The following is a 21,634-nucleotide window of genomic DNA, read 5'->3' as shown; positions in this document are numbered from 1 at the left end:
CCTCACCAAACACCTTTGGTGTGTGACAACACATGCTTCCAGTGTCATTACCTGGGACATTGGTCTTGCCACAATGGACATGGCTCCCACTCTACTCCAGCCCTCAAAGAACTGTCGTCTCCATCACCTCTGTCACCCATCACCTCTCGCATGTGCTCCTGTGTGTATACTACTCGCTGACCCCTTTCCTCCTGCCCACCCAACATGCCTGGCCCATCCTCAAGGGTCTGAGGACCTTAGAGGGGGGGTGATGTTATGCTTCCATCAGGGGTCTTTCCTTTTTCATCTCCTTGTGGTCACATGCATCACATGCCTTGTTGCATCACTTGTAGTTGTTGCCATCCTAGGGGCTTGCATGATAGAAGGACCTGTTGGGTCTCCCACTGTCATGGTATTTCCAATACCAATTGAGACCATGCTTCCCTTTTGATCTGGTATTCCACCACCCTCTCTGATGGATGACATGTTCCTTTCTTGCCTGGTGACTCATTTCTGACTCCTTTATGTTGCTTATATGCTGTACTGTAGCTCTGGTGTCTGGCTCCTCGCTGCACATTGATTGCGCAGCTGGTATAGCCTTTGTTCCCCCTTGATTCCTTCACCACTTGACACCATATGACTCCTCTTCATTTATTTATTTGACTGATTGTTCTGTTGAGTACTGTGGGTACACATTGCATTGTGACTGGTACAGTGCTTGTACTTAGGGGTATATAGTCCCATGTATTGTACCTTGTATCCTCAGTTTCTCAATAGCTTGCAACTCAGCTAACTTCCTTCTCCTTCATCCTTGTTCCCTCCTCTGTGTGACCACCTTAACAGATCACCAGAAGGACAGAACCTTTGACAGACCTCAGGGATAACTGAGCCATAGGGGTTATGACATGTTTGACCCATAGACTCCCCCTCATGTGCTTCATGCCTATTCCATTTGAAGAAGTCACTGTGCTCAGGCATAACACAATATTTGCTTGCCTAATGATTGTTTTCTACTGTGTAGCTCATTTAGGAGAATTCACTGTACCAGTGATCACACAATTTGAACCACAGAAGCACATTACCAGAGCTCATGTCAAGCACTTATGCAACCTCAGTGGACTACCCATAATGAAGTTCCACATTCCCTGGACAAAAATGTCACCAATAGGCAAAGACATGCAATGTGCTCCCCTTCAAGGAGCCATCTCAGACCCAATCAACACTCTCAAATGCCATCTACACCTCAATCCAGCAGAGGATTCTGCACATCTCTTCGCCTGGAAACACCCCATGTCTGGTCTCCACCCTCTTTCAAAAATGGAGGTACTCAGGCAAATAAATACCTTAACAACAGTGCACAATCTCCCAAACATCAGGGGCCACAGCCTGAGGATAGGAGGAACTGTTATGCCCGAGCGCGGTGACTTCTTCAAATGGAATAGGCACAAAGCGCGCGAGGTGGGAGACTACGGGCCGAACTTATCGTAACCCCTATGGCTGAGCCCTTATTGCGATAATCCGACAAAGGTCTTGTCTGCTGGCGAGTCCCTAAGGTTGTTCACACGGAGAGAAGACAAGGATTGAAGCAAAGGATATAGCTCAGTTGCAAGCTATCGAAAAACTGAGGATACAAGGTAAAGTACGTGGGCTTAAATACCCCTAAGTACAAGTACCCTACCAGTCGCGACAGACGCGTCGTGACGCATATCCACAGTAATCAACAAACATCCTTTGAAATAAATACAAGTCACTTGGTGTCATTGACGGGGTTGGCAGGGGGAAGAAGGCTATACCGACTGCACCATCAATGCGCAGTGAGGAGCCTGACACCGGAACTAAAGTACAGCATACAAGCAATATAAGCGAGTCAGAAGGAGTCATAAAGAGGGAACGGAACATCTCGTCAATCACGAGAGCGGTGAACGTCACGGATCGGATCACAAAGGGTGAGTCTCGACAGGCATTGGAAATACCTGGACAGTGGGTGATCCGATTTGGTTCCGCAGCATTCGTACCCCTAGGACGACCACGACGATCAACGATGTGACGAGGCACGTGACGCACGTGACTGCAAGAGTCCGAGAAAAGAAACAGGAGGGGCAAAAGCGTAACATCACCCCCCCGTTAAGGTCCTCAGACCCTTGAGGACGACGATGAGGTGGGTACGTTGTTAGGGCGGGCGGATAAGGGTCGGCGAGTAGTAAAAACGCGGGAGCGCGTTCGAGAGGCGACGGGCAACGGTGGCGATGGAGATGGCGGCTCTTCGAAGGCCGGAGTAAAGCGGGAGCCCTGTCCGTTGCGGCACGACCAATGTCCCAGGTAACGACACTGGTAGCACGCATGCTGATATAAGGGGTGTCCGGCGGGGACAGGGGACTGGCCTCCGAGGTAGAAGCGAAGTTGATCTGAAGGGACGGGGACAAAGGGAGCATCAGGGAGAGGGTCGGCGGCATGTACGGCATTGAAGTACTGCTTGTGCATCCCTGCCCACGACGCATCCTGCAGCAAAACCTCCCAAGAGGAGTTATGAGTCCCAGTACCTAACCGTGCACCGACCTCTTTAAACAGTTCACCGGAGTCGACAAACCCTAACTCTACGGCATGCCACTCCTTCTCCTTCTCCTGATCCGTTTTGTCTTCTTTCATTTCGGCTTTCTTGGGTAGCGCTTCTTTCGGAATGATCCGATCTAGGATGCGAGACGCCGGGGGAGCGAGGAACTCATTAAACTGTTGTTGACGTAAGTGGTGATAAGCTCCTCCCGTGATGGCTTCTGTAATTTCGGCCGAAGCCTTCTCTAGCATCCCGATCATGATTACCTCCAATAAAGGGGCTACCCCTGTAAGCTTTCTAGTACGGATTTTGGAGATTAGCCCATTCATTACGTCTGATGCTCGGTAGATTTCAGACAGCAACCCAAAATACTGATCTTGTTCTGATGAGCACCCGTCAACATGGTCCCCGTTGTTGAAGAGGTCAAGCGCCCTAACAACGTCCACGTATTCACTTGCTGGGACTGGTAGTCTTTGCTCGTCAGACCTGGCAGCGGCGGCGACAGAGGCGAGGACATCGAGGGCTGCCCTATCGCTTCGGTTCGTGTAGGTGGTAAAGGCGCTGCATACGTTGGGAGGCTCGGGAGCATCGGAGGGGGCGGTCGGGGTTGCTCCAGTATCGGGGTCATTGTCAACTCTCGCCTTACCCTTTCCCTTCCGGCTACTGTCCCCACTAGGGGGGACTCTGACCTTCTGGGCAGGGGCGCGTCGGACCGAGACTCCCTGGAGTGGGCGCGGCCTGCTAGCTCTGGCGGTAATGGACGATAGCGAACGGGGCTGGGAGATGGGCGAGGAATCCCGGGAGATATAAAAGCCGGTGGGGGAGGTCGGGGGAGAGGTTGGCGTATACGCGGCGATGGGGGGTATGAGCCCGTCGTTGTCGGCGTCACAAAAGGATTCTGATAAGGGGAGGTCGAAGTAGTCATTTTCCGTGTTAACCGATCGCGGGGAGTCCATTTAATTCTTGAGATGACAGGCGAGTTTGTACTGTTCGAGGGCTTCCTGCGCGTGGTCCTTTAAGTGTTCCTCGGGTTCCCACGTATTAGACGAATGGGGGAACCCTTTCCACTTTACCAGGTAGCGTCTCTTTCCTCTTCGTCCGTCAATCTTGTGATTAATCACTGACTCGACTTCCCACTCCACCTCATCATCCACCAGTTCGGGCAATGGTGCTGCGGGCACAGCCCCATACGTGTCATTTTCAATAAACGGGAAGATCCGGGATCCATGGAACACCGGATGAACCTTCCAAGTTTTAGGGAGATCCAATTGGAAGGCGACAGGTGACACGACTTGAGTCACCTCAAACGGTCCGAGACGTCGGGGTGCCACCTTATCGCACTGGTTTTTGATGCGCAGGTTTGCGGTATCCAGGAGTACGCGATCACCGACCTGGGGCGCAACATAAGACCCTTTTGAGCAGGATCTCATCATTTCCTGTGCTTTTTTGTGTGCGAGGGTAGCAACGTCTTGGCTGGCTGCGAGTCGTTCCAGCCTTTCATCAACCGATGGGACAGGGGATAGTCGGACCTCTGGATAAGGAGAGGGGTCGTATCCGAGGAGGAGGGAGAACAGAGACATTTGATGTACCGAGTGGATCCGAGAATTATGGGCAAACTCGGCAGAGGGCAACTTACTACTCCAGGAGTTCGGGAACTCCGAACAGTAGAGGCGCAAGTACCCTTCCACTTCTTGATTTACTCTCTCGCTCTCCCCATTAGTCTGCAGGTGGTAGCTTGTCGACAGCTTGGTTTTGATTCCGATAGCTTTGTAAAGTTCCTTTGTAAATGACGAGGCGAACTGAGGGCCTCGATCCGAGATTACCGATTCCGGCAACCCAAATCGGGCATAGATGAAACGGTGAAACAGCTTCGCCAGGCCTTCGGAATCAATGGTTTTGTGGCAAGGGACGAACAGGGCGGCCTTAGAGAGGCCCTGGTCAACCACCATAAGAACCGAATCGAACTTTTCCTCTCCCGAGACCGGGAGGTCCGTTATGAAATCCATCGAGATTTGCTGGAACGGGAGTACTGCACCAGTGGTCTTGTGGGGCGTGATCGGAGGTCTGGGGGGATGAGTCACGACCTTGCTTCCTTGACATACCGGGCATCCAGCAACGTAGGACTTTATGTCTTTGCCCATTCCTTCCCACCATACTTCTTTTCTCATTTTCGCCATCATAGCCTTCTGTCCTGGGTGACCGGAGGGTTCCAGGTCGTGATACGACCTCATACAATGGCGACGATTTTCTGGCGGGATGTAGAGCCTAGTTGTTCCGAATCGTTGCGTGCCGTCAGGGGCAACAGTCATGTTACTACTCCCTACTGGACCTTCTTTTGTAGTGTTTTTCTTTATTTCTTCATAGAGGTCGGCGGACACAGCGAACACTCCCCGTGCTCCTTTGACGGTTTCCTCATTTGGGCGAGCATTGGGGTTACTATTCTCCTTTGGCTGTTCCTCACATGGGCGAGAGTAAGGCTTGGTGTTCCGGCGAGAGTGTTCCGCGCGACCTGGTAGGCGTCCTACACGTATACATCGGTTAAGTTTTTGTTGTTTTATTAATTTGGTAAGGGAAAAAGTTGGGGAAACGAGTTGAATTGAGGTGTCCACCCCCGTCGAAAGCCAAAGGTCCAGTGGAAGGACCATGGCAACAGGAGGCGGTTCGGCGGACTCGTTTTTCCGAGAAAGAGTATTGGCAGGGACCTGTAGACGGCCCGCCTGCCAGGAGAAACGAATAGGATACGACTGCACAGTAGCAGCCCACCGGGCTTGATGTGGGGTGAGCTGTTGAGGCTCTCGGTAGTACTCCAAGTTCTTGTGATCTGTAAAGACCACAGTCGGTTCGACCGGGGAGAGCAGGTAGGGCCAGAAAGCTTTGAGGGCATGAATTACCGCCAACATTTCCAAATCGTAGACTTGGTAACGCTGTTCCGCTCCTACCAAGGATTGCGAAAGGTAGGAACAGGGGTGCCACTCGCCGTCAGTTCTGCGTTGGGCCAGTACCGCTCCGGTACCGAGTTTGGAGGCATCGGTGAACAAGGCAAACGGTTTTGTGAAGTCAGGGATGGAGAGGACCGGAGTCGAGCATAACAAAGCCTTAAGCTTTTCAAAGGCTTCATTTCGTTCCGGCGTCCAGGTATAGGAGACCCCCTTTTTAGTGAGGTCATGTAGGGGTCGTGCGATGCTGGAAAAGGAAGGGATAAACTTGCGGTAGAAGTTGCAGAATCCTAAAAACCAGCGAAGCCCCGTTAGGTTGTCTGGGGCTTCCCAGGTACTGATCGCATCGGTCTTCGTCGGTGAAGTCTCCATGCGACCTTTCCCTATCACCATTCCTAGGAATTCAATTTCTTCGGCTTCGAAAACGCATTTGCTGATCTTCAGCCAAAGTCCTTCTTTTTGGCAAATTGTTAAGAACTCTCGCACGCAAGTACGAAGTTCTTCGCGAGTTTTCCCGTGGATCACAACGTCGTCCATATACCCGACCTGTTTTCCACGTTGACTTTCGAAAGTCTTGTCCATATATCTCTGGAAGGAAGGCGGTGAGTTACACTGCCCAAAGAACATCACTGTAGGTTCGAAGAGTCCTCGGGGTGTGATGAATGCCCCCTTCCATTCGTCACCTTCTTTTACTTGTAGGTTTGTAAATCCCCATCGAATATCAAATTTGGCGTAATACTTGGATTCGACCAGCTCGTCGAACAGCGCTTGTGCATTCGGTAGCGGGTGTGCGTCCTGGATGGTGAAGGAGTTAAGGTATCGGTAATCCTGGATTAACCTTTTCTTTCCATCCTTCTTCGCTATGAAAAATACTGGCGCTGCTTGAGGCGAAGTTGAGGGTCGTATCTTTTTGCATTTCAAATTCTCCTCTAGGAATTCGTCAAGGACCTTTAGCTCGTCGGGGGACATAGGGTAAACCGCAGCCTTTTTGGGCTTGAAATCTTCCTTTAAACGGATTTCGTGGTCCAAACTGGGTCGATGGACCGGCAACGGTATGTCTTCCTCCGAAAATACCTGAGCAAAGTCATTGTATTCCATCGGGAGTTTTACTTCCTCTTTCGTCGAAGCCAGGGTGGCTTCCAACTCTGTAGACAAAGTAGTTTTGTTAATACTACTTGCCTTCGGTTCCTTTACTGAACCGTCCTTGTTAAACTTTATGGCATATCCTTCGTAATGCCAAGGTACCTGTCCATTGATGAAGAGGTCAGTTTCTTTATTAGGTACGTACCCATCGTCCCAACACGTAATCTTGTTGTCCTCCCAATTCATCCATGGCTTGAAGGTTCGGAGAAAAGGCATACCCAAAAGTATGTGCTCTTTTCCGACCAGTGGGCCTACGTAGCACTTGACGCGGACAACGCGATTCTTGATGATGATTCATATGGATACCTTCCTCGTGACCCATTCTACATCTTTCCCGGTAAAGGAAGTGGTTTTGAAGCGGGTCTTGACACGATACAAAGGAATCTTGAGTCGTTGAACGATTCGCTCCGAGATGAGCGAAACCTCTGCACCAGAGTCGATGCAGACCATTACTCCTCTCCATAGTCCGGCAACCATACCCTTCCTAAGGGGGATTCAACCCTCATCTTAGATTCATCATCTAGGGTAGTAGTACAGATTGCAGACAATATGGAAACGGGACCTGCGTTAGGAGCTTCGGCGGTCCCACTTAAAAATCCTTCCTGTCCAAGCCATGCACCGTTAATTCTTCGTCTGTAGCTGGACGGTCTCCGACATAGGCGGCTCTTGTTCCTCCCAGCAAGGCGACAATTCGCACTCCGGGGAGCGTAGGCTTGGTTTTCGAGGATTTACAGTCACGCTTGATGTGACCCTTAGCTCTGCATTCGAAGCAAGTTATTTCTGGATTTGATTGGCGTACGTTTCGCCTTCTTTTGTCAACGTCCATCACATCGGGATCTCAGGAATTTCCGCGAAAATGAATAAACTTTCGCTCATACCTGGACTCCTTTCCTTCGAGAATGTGCCTAGTGGCAATGGCTGTCCTCGCTTCTCCGGCGCACTGGATCCACTCGATGACCATGGATGGGGCGCGCCCTGAATTAAGGATCCAATCTCGATATTCCTTATTGAGTCCCTTTCCGAAGAATATCCCTGCTTCACGTGACTCCTCCTTTAACTGGGCCTTATTCACAAGTCCGGTAAATTCGGCAATATAAGCCTCGAGTTCTCGTTTTCCTTGAGCGATATCGGAGAGTCGTAGAATTGCCAAAGCGGTCTGATCACCAGATTCGAACATGGCTTTGAGACGCTTGACAAACCTCTGGAAAGTGTCGGTATACCAGATGGTTCCATCGAGAAGCTTGTTTTCATTTTGGTAATTTTCGGCAAACGTTACAGCAGCTCCCTTCGTCATATACGTAAGGGCGAACGAGATCTTGAGGGATTCCGTGTTATACACGTGCCTGTTGAGGTTTAGATACCCCTCGACTTGTGTTACCCAGGTCTGAAGCCCATTGTGGCTTCCATCGTATTCTCCGGGACGCCCGACATTAAACTCCCTACCTCCGTTGGGTGGGCGGACATCATACGAGTGATCACCGTCTTCGGCGGGAGCTTTACCCTTACTGGACCCACCAATGGGATCCTCTGGGGGAACCAGCTTTCCGAAGTTTCGGGAATACCACGCTCGTAGAGCCAAGTCCGTAGGCGTACCTGTTGGGAAGGGATCACTCGACTGTCCCAAACCAGCTATCTTGTGCCAGTCTGCGGCCAAAGAGTGCATCCGTTCGTCCAACTTCTCCTTCAGCTCCTCCTCAGTATATACCTTCGACGGCATTTCCGGAGCTGAATCTCCGTGTCCAATAGTCATTGAGGATGACATAACGGGTGACGTGCGAGCTTCTTGTTCTTCCTTGAGGACTGATCCGAAAGAAGTATCGGACTTCTGATCGTCTTCTTCTTCTGAACTAAGCGCAACTTCTGATTCCCTAAAACGGGATAAGTATGACAACCTAGGATTACTTGCTGTAGCCGACGGCCCAAGTCTTCCTAGCGGGATTGGCGGTAAAGGCGGGTTCCTACCAAGTCCTTGCGGTATGTGCGGTGGAACTGGTGGTCTCGACTTCTGCGGGTTTGACACTTTGACGGATAGTGACAACAAAGGCTGAGGGAGGATTTATTTCTCGAAAGAAACCTGTCAGCTTTTGAGTTATTTGTGCGCGAGTAGTTTTACACGTAGGGAACCACAAGCGCAAAGAAAGGGGAACTCTAGGGAGGCGATCTATTAAAGCCTAATGGCTGCCTGTAGAGTGGTGGATTTAGTTGAGAGTGGCGGGGTGGTTTGTTGAAGTTCAGTAACCAGGGATGAGTAGACTTTTGCAAAGAGGTCGACGAGTCCCGAAAGCTGCGTTGAGTTTTTCGATTTTGTTATGCCCGAGCGCAGTGACTTCTTCAAATGGAATAGGCACGAAGCGTGCGAGGTGGGAGACTACGGGCCGAACTTATCGTAACCCCTATGGCTGAGCCCTTATTGCGATAATCCGACAAAGGTCTTGTCTGCTGGCGAGTCCCTAAGGTTGTTCGCATGGAGAGAAGACAAGGATTGAAGCAAAGGATATAGCTCAGTTGCAAGCTATCGAAAAACTGAGGATACAAGGTAAAGTACGTGGGCTTAAATACCCCTAAGTACGAGTACCCTACCAGTCGCGACAGACGCGTCGTGACGCGTATCCGCAGTAATCAACAAACATCCTTTGAAATAAATACGAGTCACTTGGTGTCATTGACGGGGTTGGCAGGGGGAAGAAGGCTATACCGACTGCGCCATCAATGCGCAGTGAGGAGCCTGACACCGGAACTAAAGTACAGCATACGAGCAATATAAGCGAGTCAGAAGGAGTCATAAAGAGGGAACGGAACATCTTGTCAATCATGAGAGCGGTGAACGTCACGGATCGGATCACAAAGGGTGAGTCTCGACAGGCATTGGAAATACCTGGACAGCGGGTGATCCGATTTGGTTCCGCAGCATTCATACCCCTAGGACGACCATGATGATCAACGACACGACGAGGCACGTGACGCACGTGACTGCAAGAGTCCGAGAAAAGAAACAGGAGGGGCAAAAGCGTAACAGGAACCTTACACTACTTACTTCAAGGCATGCCATTTGACATAGTCAAAACAATCAGCAGGTGGGCAGGGGACTCCTTCACCCTATATCTATGCCAGCATGCAATGATACTAGCTCCATACCTCAATGACACCCCAGCTTTACTCAAACATTTCACAAGATACATGATGCTACCAGTCTGCTAACATGCAACAGTAAGTACCCATCTCCTTTTCACAGGGCTAAGAGCTTCACTGTATGTGTTGCTGGGCTCCTTCATCAAAGGGACACAGCTCACTCTTCACCCCAGATACATTTCCTCCTCCAGGCCAGAAAACCCTTCAGGTTTCCACCCAATTCACAGTTCCATTGTTAAGCTTGTCATCCCAGCATATAGATCTCACTTGGAACCCATGATGTCTCCATTTCCTTCTCTCATTGTATGTAGTTTCCCTCTGAGAAACAAAATGTTCAAAACACATGGATGTAGAATGTCTGAGCAGCCCATATTTATGCAAGCATAGACATTAGCAATATTTCTAGTCAGATTTTTCAGTGGCATCTTGTTTACTTAGAACTGCACTCCACTTTTTAATAATCACCTTGAAGTGTTGTGAAAGATCTGTGAGCCAGTCATATTTTTGGCACGCAATGATGAGTGTGATGGCCTGTACCACAATGGTATGACATTACTGAATGCACCTGTGGCATGGGCTAGGCATCTCTTGGGCATTGACTGTTACGCTTTCATCAAGGGCCCTTCCTTTTTTGACTTTTGATGGTCACATGCATCACATGCCTCATCATGTCCCTAATAACCATCGCCATCCTAGGGGCTTGAATGCTCCAGGGAACGTTCGGATCTCCCATTGTCATGGTATTTCCAATACCTGTGGAGACTGCATTGCCACTGTGATCTGGTATTCCACTGCCCTCTCTGATGGACAACTTGTTCCATTCTTGCTCTGATGACTCATTTATATTGCACTTATGTTGTACTATAGCTCTGGTGTCAGGCTCCTCACTGCACATTGATTGTGCCAGCCAGTATAGTCTTCGTTGTCTCCCTACCCCCATCAAATGACACCATATGACTCCCCTTTCATATTTATTTGACTGATTGTGTTGTTGATTACTGCAGATATGTGTTGTGATGCGCCACATCACTGACTGGTACAGTACTCATACTTAGGGTATAGTAGACCCACATACTTTACCTTGTATCCTCAGTTTTTCAATAGCTTGCAACTCAGCTAACTTCCTTCTCATTGAACCTTGTTCTTTCTCTCCATGTGAACAACCTTAGGGACTCACCAGCAGAACAGAACCTCCATCAGATCTTCAAGATAACTGAGCCATAGGGGTTATGACAAGTTTGGCCCATGGACTCCCCCTTGCATGCTTCGTGCCTATTCCATTTGAAGAAGTCACCATGCTTGGGCATAACAAAATCGAAAAACTCTGTGCAGCTTTCAGGACTCATTGACCTCTTCGCAAAAGTCTACTCATCCCTGGTTACTGAACTTCAACAAACCAACTCTGTCATCAAAGAAGGCTTGTTGGTCTCCCTCAGTGCAAAGACTAGCTTGCTCTTCTCTTGCTCCTCAACCCATTTAACTAACAATAACAAAATTGAGAAGCACCCCTCTACTCTCAATCAAATCCACTGCTCTACAGGCAGCCATTAGGCTTTAATAGATTGCCTCCCTAGAGCCAGTGCTCATGCCTCCCTACACGTAAAGTCACTCGTGCACCTTATCCCTATGCTGACAGGTTTCTTTTGGGAAATAAATCCTCCCTCAGCCTTTGTTATCACTTCTCATTCAAAGTGTCTAACCCTCAGAAATCGAGACTGCCAGTCCTGCCTAGACCAAATCCATTAGGGCTTGGAAGGAATCCTCCTCTACTGCCCATTCCACTAGGAAGACTAGGCCCCTCGGTTACTGCCACCAATCCTTGGTTATCTTATCTATCCTGGTTTAGGGACTCAGAAGTCGCACTTAGTTCAGAAGAAGATGATCAGAAGTCGGAAACTTCTTTCAGATCAGTCCTCAAGGAAGAACAAGAAGCATGCAAATCACCTGTTATGTCCATGACACTCGGTCACAGAGAGTCTGCTCCTGAGATGCCTACAAGGACCATCTTGGAAGAGGAGCTGAGACAGAGGTTGGAAGAACAATGGCTCGCTATGGCAGAAGAGCTTCGCAAGGTGATGCATGCCCAGAGTAGCGACCCCTTTCCAACAGGAATGCCTACAGACTCAGCATTACGCGAATGGTATGCCAGGAACTTCAGAAAGGTAATTCCCCCAGAGGTCCCCTTAGCAGGGTCCAGTAAGGGTAAGGCCCCAGCCAATCCTGATGACACGTACAATTGCTGCCCACCCAATGGAGGAAGGGAGTTTAATGTTGGGTGTCCCAGAGAATACAATGGAAGCCACAATAGGCTCCAGACCTGGGTTACGCAGGTTGAAGGTTACTTGAACCTGAACAAGCACATCTATAACATGGAGTCGCTCAAGATTTCAGTTTGCACTCACCTATATGATGAAAGGCACAGTGGTTTTGTTTGCTGAAAACTACCAAAATGAAAATAAGCTTCTCGACAGTACCATATATTACACCGACACCTTCCAGAGGTTTGTGGAACATCTTAAAGCTACTTTCGAGTCTGGAGATCAAACTGCCCTTGCCATACTTTGCCTTTCAGACATCACCCAAGGCAAATGTGAACTTGAGGCATACATTGCCAAGTTTATGGGGCTTATTAACAAGGCTCAATTAAAGGAAGAATCATGTGAAGCAGGGATCTTCTTCAGAAAAGGATTGACCAAGGAGTATAGAGATTGGGTTCTCAATTCTGGACATGCCCCTTCCACCATCATCGAGTGGATACAGTGTGCAGGAGAAGCTCGAACCACAATCACTACCAAACATATCCTAGAAGGGAAGGAATCTCAGTATGAATGGAAATTCATTCATTACTGCAGAGGTTCCCGAGATCCTGATGCGATGGATGTCGACAAATGTAAATGGAATGTTAGACACTCTGGTTTGGAAATTAAGTGCTTCAATTGTGGAGCTGAAGGTCACTACAAACATGACTGCAAATCCAAAGTCAAGCAACTCTCAGGGATCTGCATAGTCCTCTCAGAGGACAGAATGAAGACCACCTATGTCAGAGATTGTGAAGCAACAGTGGAAGAAAGAAGAACCTTTGGGTTGGGTTTTTAAGGAGGACTGGCGAAACTCCTGCTATAGTCAGTCCTGTTGCTGTGTTGTCTGCTAAATGTACTTCTATAGATGATGAGTCAAATATGTGAATTCACTCACCTCTCAGAATGGTCATATTACTGGACTACAAAGCAGGAATTTTAGCCTGTATTGACTCAGGTGCAGAGGTATCCCTCATCTCCAAATGAATGGTACAGAAACTGGGAATTCCAACATACTGCATCAAAAGCAAGTTCAAGACCACTTCATTTACTGGAAAGGATGTCAAATGGGTTACCAGAAAAGTGACTCTGAAGATGGATATCAAAGGTCGCATTGTTTGGGTCAAATGCTATGTCAGACCACTCGTAGGAAAGGAGCACATCCTCCTCGGAATGCCATTCCTCAAGGAATACAAACCCCATATGAATTGGGAAACCTGGCAAGATTATGTGCTGGGACAATGGGTACAAGTACCCTGAAGGATCCTGCCTATCACATCAAAGAGGAGGTGCCTTCAGATACAGACAGTAAGATGGAATCCCCTGACTTGCACTCAGGAGTGGTAAAACCAGACACAGGTGAAACCCCCAGTGGTTGTTAATAAAACTACTCTATCCACAGAACTGGAAGCTGCCTTGGCAATGGGAAAAGGGGAAGTCAAGCTTCCTGGCATTTACCAAGATTTTGCCAAGGTGTTTGCAGAAGACGATATCCCACTCCCAGCTCATCAACCCAGGCTGGATCATGAAATATGGCTTCATGATGACTTCAAATCAAAAAAAGCAGTGGTATACCCTATGTCTCCTGATGAACTTAAAGTTTTAGATGAGTTCCTGGAAGAAAATCTAAAATGCAAAAAGATCCAACCTTCAACCTCACCACAAGCAGCACTGGTGTTCTTTGTCATGAAGAAGGATGGTAAAAAGCGGTTGATTCAAGATTACTGCTACCTCAACTCCTTTACCATTCTGGACACACATCCTTTACTGAACACACAAAGCCTCTTCGACGAATTGGTCAAATCCAAATACTATGCCAAGTTCAATATTCATTGGGGATTTACTAATCTCAGGGTCAGGGAAGGGGATGAATGGAAAGGAGCCTTCATTACACCAAGAGGGCTCTTCGAACCAATGGTAATGTTTTTTGGGCAGTGTAACTCACCCCCATCCTTCCAGAGATATATGGATAAAACCTTTGAATCTCAGCATGGAAAGCAGGTAGGTTACATGGATGACATTGCCATCCATGCCAAGACAAAGGAAGAACTCCGGACTCATGTCTGCGAGTTTCTGGAAATTTGTGCCAAGGAAGGCCTTTTCCTGAAGATCAGCAAGTGTGTCTTCAAGGCCAAAGAAATAGAATTCCTTGGAATGATTATAGGAAAAGGGTGTATGGAGACTTCACCGACAAAGACCGATGCCATTAGTACTTGGGAAGCCCCCAACAACTTAACAGGGCTTTGCCAGTTCCTTGGGTTCTGCAACTTCTACCACAAATTTATCCCTTCCTTCTCTAGTGTCATGCAGCCGCTTCATGATTTAACAAAGAAAGGAGTGTCCTATCAATGGACTCCAGAATGTGATGCTGTGTTTGAAAAATTAAAATCTTTGTTATGCTCCTCCCCAGTCCTCACTATCCCTGACTTCTCAAAGCTGTTCACCCTCTTCACTGACACTTCAAAGCTCAGAACTGGTGCAGTACTTGCCCAGAAAGGAGCTGACAATGAATGGCACCTGTGTTCCTACCTCTCTCAGTCGCTGGTCGGGGCTGAACAGTGCTATCGGTTTATGACCTGGAAATGCTGGCAGTCATTTGTGCCCTCAAAGCCTTCTGACCCTACCTCCTCTCCCCTGTCGAACCTACTGTGGTCTTTACTGACCACAAGAACTTGGAGTATTACCATGAGCCCCAACAGCTCACTCCTCAGCAGGCCCGATGGGCCACAACTATCCAGTCCTACCCAGTTTGGTTTTCCTGGCAGGCCAGTTGCCTCCAGGTCCCCGCCAATACTCTCTCTCGCAAAAGCGATGTCACAGAGCCCACCCTGGTGGCCATGGTCCTTCCCCCAGACCTTTGGCTTTCAGAGGGGGTGGGTCCCCAAATTTGCCTCGTTTCACCTTCCTTTTCTGTTACAAAAATACAAAAACAACTAAAAATCAACCATCTTTTGCACATAGGATGTCTCCCTGCCTGGATTTTGTGGTCCAAAAACCACTCTAAGCCATATTCCTGCCCATCTGAGGATATTTCAAAGGGGAATAGGCTGCCTGACGCTTGCCCTTGTGAGGAACCAGTCAAAGGAGCATGAGGAGTGTATGCAATATCTGTGGACCTGTATGAACATGTCAAGAACAATACATCAAAGGATTTGACAGGTCTGGAACCCAGAGAAAATATCACTATCGCTAGCAATGGCACTAAATGGTTTGGAACTACATGGCTGTACATTCCCCCTGACCACTGCCAACACTGTATGCGCTCCTACCACAATCATGAGTCAGCTGGCCACCCTGGACAGAAGGCCATGTTCACCAAAATGCACAAGGAAGTGTGGTGGGAAGGTATGGGAAAAGATATTAGAGCTTATGTGACAGGATGCCTGGTGTGTCAAACCACTAAGGTGACCACTCACCCACCCACTCCCCCAGTCATCCCTCATGAAACTCCAAAAACCACATTTCCGTTCCAACAAATATCAATGGATCTTATCACAGATCCCCCAGTCTCAGGAGAAGCAAAGTTCGACTCAATTCTCACAGTTGTTGATCAGGGCCTTACAAAAGCTGCCCTGTTCGTCCCTTGCCATAAAACTATTGACTCCATTGGGATCACCCAGCTCTTCCATCAATTCATATATTCCCAGTATGGGATCCCAGAGTCAGTAATCTCAGATTGAGGCCCACAGTCTGTGTCCTCCTTTACTAAGGAGTTGTACAAAGCAATAGGGGTAAAAACAAAACTTTCCACAGGGTATCATCCACAAACAAACAGAGAAAGCAAATGGGTAAACCAAGAGGTAGAAGGGTATCTTCAGCTATACTGTGTGGAGTCACCAAACTCCTGGGCAGCGAAATTATCCTCCACTGAGTTTGCCCATAACTCCTGAATCCATTTGGTCCATCAAATGGCCCCTTTCTCACTCCTCCTCAGATACAACCCTTCCCCCTATCCTGAGGTACAGCTCACTGATGTTCCCTCGGTCGACAAAAGGCTAGAACAGTTGGCATCGAATCATGATGTCGCAATCCTTGCACATAAAAAGGCACAAGACCCAATGCGTTCACACTCAAAAGAGTCTTATGTTGTGCCAAAGGTAGGAGATCAGGTACTCCTGGATACCACCCACCTGCACATCAAAAACCAGTGCAACAAGATTGCGCCCCGATGTCTTGGACCATTCAAAGTGACTCAGGTTATTTGCCCTGTCACCTTCTGATTGGATCTTCCAGATACCTGGAAGGTCCATCTGGTGTTCCACGCCTCCCAGATCTTTCCTTTCATTGAAAATGAAACTTATGGCACTGCACCTGCAGCCCCCCTCCCTGAAATGGTAGACGACAAGATTGAGTGGGAGGTCGAATCAATAATTAATCGCAAAGTAGATGGGCGCAGAGGCAAATGACACTATTTGGTTAAATGGAAGGGTTTCCCCCATTCATCCAACACTTGGGAGCCCGAGGAACATATAAAAGACCATGCATCAGAGGCCCTCTCTCAGTACAAGCTTGCTCGTCACCTTCAAAATTAATGGATTCCCCTCGCTCAGTCAACACCAAGAATGACTACACTGACCTCCCCTTCTCAGAATCCTTTTGTGACTCCATTGATGATGGGGTCGTTCCCCCAATCACTATCTATGCCCTGACCTCACCTCCAACATCCCCCACCAGCTTTTATGTCTCAGGATACTTGTCACCACTGTTGCAGCCCCATTTGCTATCACCCCCTGTCCCCTGAACTTGCAGAGTGCATCCACTCCCAGGCTTCATGGTCAAGCACATCCCAGTCCCAAAGGCCAGAGTCTCCCCAGGTGGAGACAGTAACCAGTCAGGAAAGGGTAAGAAACACGCTGACAATGACCCCTATAGTGGAACCACCAGCAAGAGTAGCGCTGATGCTCCCCAATCTTCTGACCTATGCTCTGCCTTCTGTGGCTATCCCAGCAGGTCTGAACTCACAGCACTCAATCTCCTCACCTATGCAGCAACTGCTACCAGGGATGACCAGCTGCAATTACCAGTCGCAACAGGTGACTACCTGGACATTGTTCAGGCACTTGATGTCTTCCATGATGGGGACGACATTGACAGGTGCACACCAGAACAGACTGAATATTTTTGGCTGCTGTCTCAGATCTACCGAGCAACAGACATAATCAATGTGGCTGTGTCAAAAATCCAGACACGGAAGATTTCAGGAACTGCCCCTTTGTCAGAGGTAATCATGATCGACATGCTGGAAAAGGGTTCTTCAGATATTACTGAAGCAGTAACAGGAGGAGCCTATCATCATCTCTGGACTTTGCAGTCTGATGGGCTTCTTGCCCTGCCTTCCACCTGACTTCTTGATTGCATCCATCTGAAGCAAGAGGAACCATTGACTTCGGAAGATGTCAAACCAGATATCCTGGATCAGGAGAAGGAGAAGGTGTGGAGAGCCATTGAACTAGGGTTTGTCGATTCTGGGGAACTGTTTAAAGAGGTCAGTGCTCACTTGGGAACCGGGACTCACAACTCCACTTGGGAGGTTTTATTGCAGGATGCTTCGTGGGCTGGATTGCACAGACAGTACCATAATGCCATCCACTCCACCAACCCTCTCCCTGCATCTCCCTTCATCTCTGTCCCTTCAGATCAACTTTGCTTCTACCTCAGAGGACAGTCCCTGGTGCCTGATGGACATCCCTTACATCCTCACACCTGTTTCCAGTGTCATTACCTGGGACATTGGTTGTGTCGCAACAGACATGGCTCCCATTATACTCCAGCCCTTGAGGAGCCGTCGTCTCCATTGCCATCATCACCCATCACCACTCACACACATTCCCACATGTATACTACTCACTGACCCCTTTCCTCTTGCCCCACCAATGCAACTTCCAGCCTGTCCTCAAGGGTCTGAGGACCTTAGAGGGGGGGTGATGTTACACTTTCGTCAAGGGCCCTTCCTTTTTTGACTTTTGATGGTCACATGCATCACATGCCTCATCGTGTCCCTAATAACTGTTGCCATCCTAGGGGCTTGAATGCTCTGGGGAACTTTCAGATCTCCCATTGTCACAGTATTTCCAATACCTGCAGAGACTGCATTGCCACTGTGATCCAGTATTCCACTGCCCTCTCTGATGGATGACTTGTTCCATTCTTGCTCTGATGACTCGTTTATATTGCACTTATGTTGTACTATGGCTCCAGTGTCAGGCTCCTTGCTGTGCATTGATTGCGCCAGCTGGTATAGTCTTCATTGTCTCCCTACCCCCATCAAATGACACCATATGACTCCCCTTTCATATTCATTTGACTGATTGTGTTGTTGATTACTGTGGATACACATTGCAATGTGCCACATCACAACTGGTATGGTACTCGTACTTAGGGTATATAGACCCACATACTTTACCTTGTATCCTCAGTTTTTCGATAGCTTGCAACTCAGCTAATTTCCTTCTCATTGAACCTTGTTCTCTCTCTCCACACGAACAACCTTAGGGACTTGCCAGCAGAATGGAACCTCCGTTGGATCTTCGAGATAACTGAGCCATAGGGGTTACGACAAGTTCGGCCTGTAGACTCCCCCTTGCTCACTTCGTGCCTATTCCATTTGAAGAAGTCACTGCACTCGGGCATAACATTGACATCAGCCTACATCTTAATGGTGTCAAGTAATTATTGGTCTTTCTCAATCAGTTGCATTTGAAATATTAATGCACTTGGTAGCTATGCTTGCAAACCTGATACCAACCTGATTCCAGCAATGGCCAAGCTATTCAAGTCTGTGTAAGTTGGAAACTATCTTCTCCCTTTCCACAAGTTATAACAAATGCTTTGTAGTGGCACAATGGCAATTAACCATGTAAAAGTGCTCCAATTATGGACTGCATGGTACTTAGTCACATGATGTAGGCAACCTTCTCCACAGCATACCAAGTAGAGGCTAAAATCAATGGACAATGGACAATACTAGCACTGCTGTGTGCAATCATTGTTCATTGTACAATGGTGCAGGGTGCCCCATATTGACAAGCCATGCAACAAGCAAGTGCTCCAGCTGTGAAACAGAGTTTGCCCTTCCACAACACCATAAGTTATCAGTGGGTCATTGATTTTGCAATGATGATACACATTAGTTGCCCAATAACCTTCAGCAATGAGCATGGGGGTTCTCTCTACCATCAGTCACATCAGGAAATTAACACTTTACTATTTTTGACCTTTTTGTGACTTTTTTTGACTTTTTTGTGACTATTGTGACTATTTGTGACTTTTTGGGAAGGAACCTACTATCTGTACTTTTTTTTTGACCATATACAGCATTTTGAAGAATGAAAAGAGAACAGAATCTATTGAGACAGCTAAGTGATGATATATCTAAGCCAAGAAGACTAGAAAATGTCTGAAAATTCAGAGATATTGAGCCATTGGTGTGATACACACTGTCTGAGAGAAAAACCACAATATCTCTTTGGAACCTCCATCAATTTGAATGTATGTGTTATCTACTGAAAGCTATGAATTAGGTGGTTTGAACAAGACCAAAATCAGCAAGAAAAGTGCAGCCATGCCTGCAGGACATGGGTGATGATAGTGGATTCCTTCCCAAAAAGTCACATTAGTCACAACAAGTCAAAAATAGTAAAGTGTTAATTTCCTGATGCACAGGTACACATCTTATCTTTCTCGATGGAGCCCAGTGTTAGCAGCATCCAGCCCTACCACATGGGACAGGTGACCAGTCCATGTCATCTACAGGCTCAGCTCAAGTTCTTGCCTGGTGATTGGAGTTGTCTTGCTTTTTGGCTTGTGCTGCTTTGAGCTGCCGGAAATTACACGGTCGCCTTCAAGGAAACGCAATTATGTACAGTCAGCGCTCACTTACATTTACGAGGAGATTTTGTATCTGTCATACATACCTGTCTTGTGTCCGCTACTATGACGGAGTCCAACTGCTGCCGTATTCCAGCGCATGGATGCGCCGTTGCCTATCGGACAGTTTGTGCGGCCGTGACGATGGATTATCCCTGAGCGGTTTATAGTAACTTGGAAGTTCGGATACTGATCTGCAACACTTGAAAACTGCTTTTAGGTTTTGGTGACGGCAGGGACCCGAACTATCACCGTCTCATCATCATCGACGACCTGGGCAACCGAACGATGGCTTTGGCTGTACCCTCGACACTCTTCGAGGCGCCTTTGACCGACATTCTACGTGTCCCGCCCACATCAGCGAGAGTGCCATTCGACACATACACGTTCTTCGCGGATGTCTTACCACTATGTCTTTTTTACCAACTTGTCGCTGTCCTAGTCATTCTCCCTGGCACACGCATGCTGCGTATCGCCCTGTGGCCGCTCATCGTCTTTCTTGCGCTTCGCGTTGCGATGTTCGTCGATTTTTCACGTGGAAATCCTCAATGGTCGTGTTTGAATGTCGGCTGTGTGGTATTTGTGTCTCATTCTCCGACCCCTTCAAGTACTCTGATCACCAATTTGCTGCTCATCTTTGGAATTGATATTCTATCCTGGGAAGATGGTCATGTTTTGCATCGTCGTCCGCACACTCGATTGGGCGTTCGTGAATGGCCCACTCAAGCGACCCGTCAGACCTGCCCCCTCGTTCGTCGTCGATGCGATTGATCTCACGGTCAATGTTCGTGGAGTCGGCTGGAACTGGTCCAAGGGCATCCGCTTTCCTCCCGACACGCGCCCCACCTCTCGCCTGCGCTTCGCAATATACACTCTCCTCTCCGCTCTCTATCATAGTTTCATATGCGGCGTACTCCACATCGCCATACAAGCATTTTCCCCAGAAACACTCACCGTCTTGAGCGGAGGCACAATCTTTGACGACACACTTCCCCCCATGATCCGATACGCCCGATCCAGTATCATATCCACCGTCGCTGCATTCGTTATCTATGCGGACATTCAAGGGCGCTACGACATGGGTACATTCATTGGTGTCACGGTACTCCAACAAGACCCCGCACAATGGCCCCCACTATTCGACGCACCGTGGAAAGCGACCTCGCTGCATGATTTTTGGGGTTACAGATGGCATCAACTTGTGAGACGAACATTCATCGTGCTCGGAGGGCGGCCTTTAGGGTTCGTATTCGGACGTGTCGGATACGTAGTGGGATCGTTCCTAGCGTCGGGGGTACTTCACCACCTTGTATTAGCCACGCTCAATCAGAGCGTTAACTGGTGGACCATGCTTCTCTCATTCGGAATGATGGCTCTTGGTATCATCATCGAGCATACGTTCACGCAGATGACGGGTAGGAAAGTGGGTGGGTGGATTGGGAGAGTGTGGACGATGGCCTGGTTGTTGGTATGGGGGAATATGATAGTGGACGGGTTTGCAAGAGCAGGTCTGTTTGCGTCTTGGGACCCATTTATTACTGCAGCCCCGGCAAGGTGGATCGTGGAGCACTACGTTACAGCGTTGGATAGGTGGTTCAGGGCGTGTGCATCGTAGCGCGGCCTGTGTAGGACATGGTACGATATCCGCTTGGTCTCGAAATATGCTAATGGACACGAAAAGATGAAAGTTCCCAATATCCCCTACCATCAATCGCAACGTCTCTCCTTTGGTA

At 48.4% G+C, this 21,634-nt stretch overlaps 3 protein-coding genes across 3 annotated transcripts; all 3 read left to right on the top strand.

Annotated features, from left to right (window-relative positions):
• Positions 1-960: 960 nt before the first annotated feature.
• Positions 961-1,386, top strand: F5J12DRAFT_683918 (uncharacterized protein; the record flags this gene model as incomplete). Its single annotated transcript, XM_051740282.1, has 1 exon — positions 961-1,386. A coding segment is annotated over one exon (426 nt), but the record flags the coding sequence as incomplete, so codon positions are not given.
• Positions 1,387-9,609: 8,223 nt separating this feature from the next.
• On the top strand, positions 9,610-9,759 carry F5J12DRAFT_690025 (uncharacterized protein; the record flags this gene model as incomplete). Its single annotated transcript, XM_051740367.1, has 1 exon — positions 9,610-9,759. A coding segment is annotated over one exon (150 nt), but the record flags the coding sequence as incomplete, so codon positions are not given.
• A 10,366-nt stretch (positions 9,760-20,125) lies between these two features.
• Positions 20,126-21,521, top strand: F5J12DRAFT_824009 (uncharacterized protein). Its single transcript, XM_051745424.1, has 2 exons — positions 20,126-20,477; positions 20,566-21,521. The coding sequence occupies exons 1-2, from the start codon at positions 20,190-20,192 to the stop codon at positions 21,514-21,516; spliced, it is 1,239 nt and encodes a 412-aa protein (XP_051601118.1). The 5' UTR covers positions 20,126-20,189; the 3' UTR covers positions 21,517-21,521.
• Positions 21,522-21,634: the final 113 nt, after the last annotated feature.

The sequence above is a fragment of the Pisolithus orientalis genome, assembly GCF_024613125.1.
Source record: "Pisolithus orientalis strain OTSU chromosome Unknown F5J12scaffold_10, whole genome shotgun sequence".
Classification (NCBI taxonomy): domain Eukaryota; kingdom Fungi; phylum Basidiomycota; class Agaricomycetes; order Boletales; family Pisolithaceae; genus Pisolithus; species Pisolithus orientalis.
Note: the sequence above shows the minus strand (reverse complement) of the source record. Positions and strands in the feature narration are given on the sequence as shown.

Coding starts and splice junctions, on each gene's coding strand:
- F5J12DRAFT_824009 (XM_051745424.1), top strand. CDS start 20,190: ATGGCTTTGGCTGTACCCTCGACACTCTTCGAGGCGCCTTTGACCGAC. Junction 20,478..20,565: donor GTTTGAATGTCGGCTGTGTG/GTATTTGTGTCT, acceptor TATCCTGGGAAG/ATGGTCATGTTTTGCATCGT.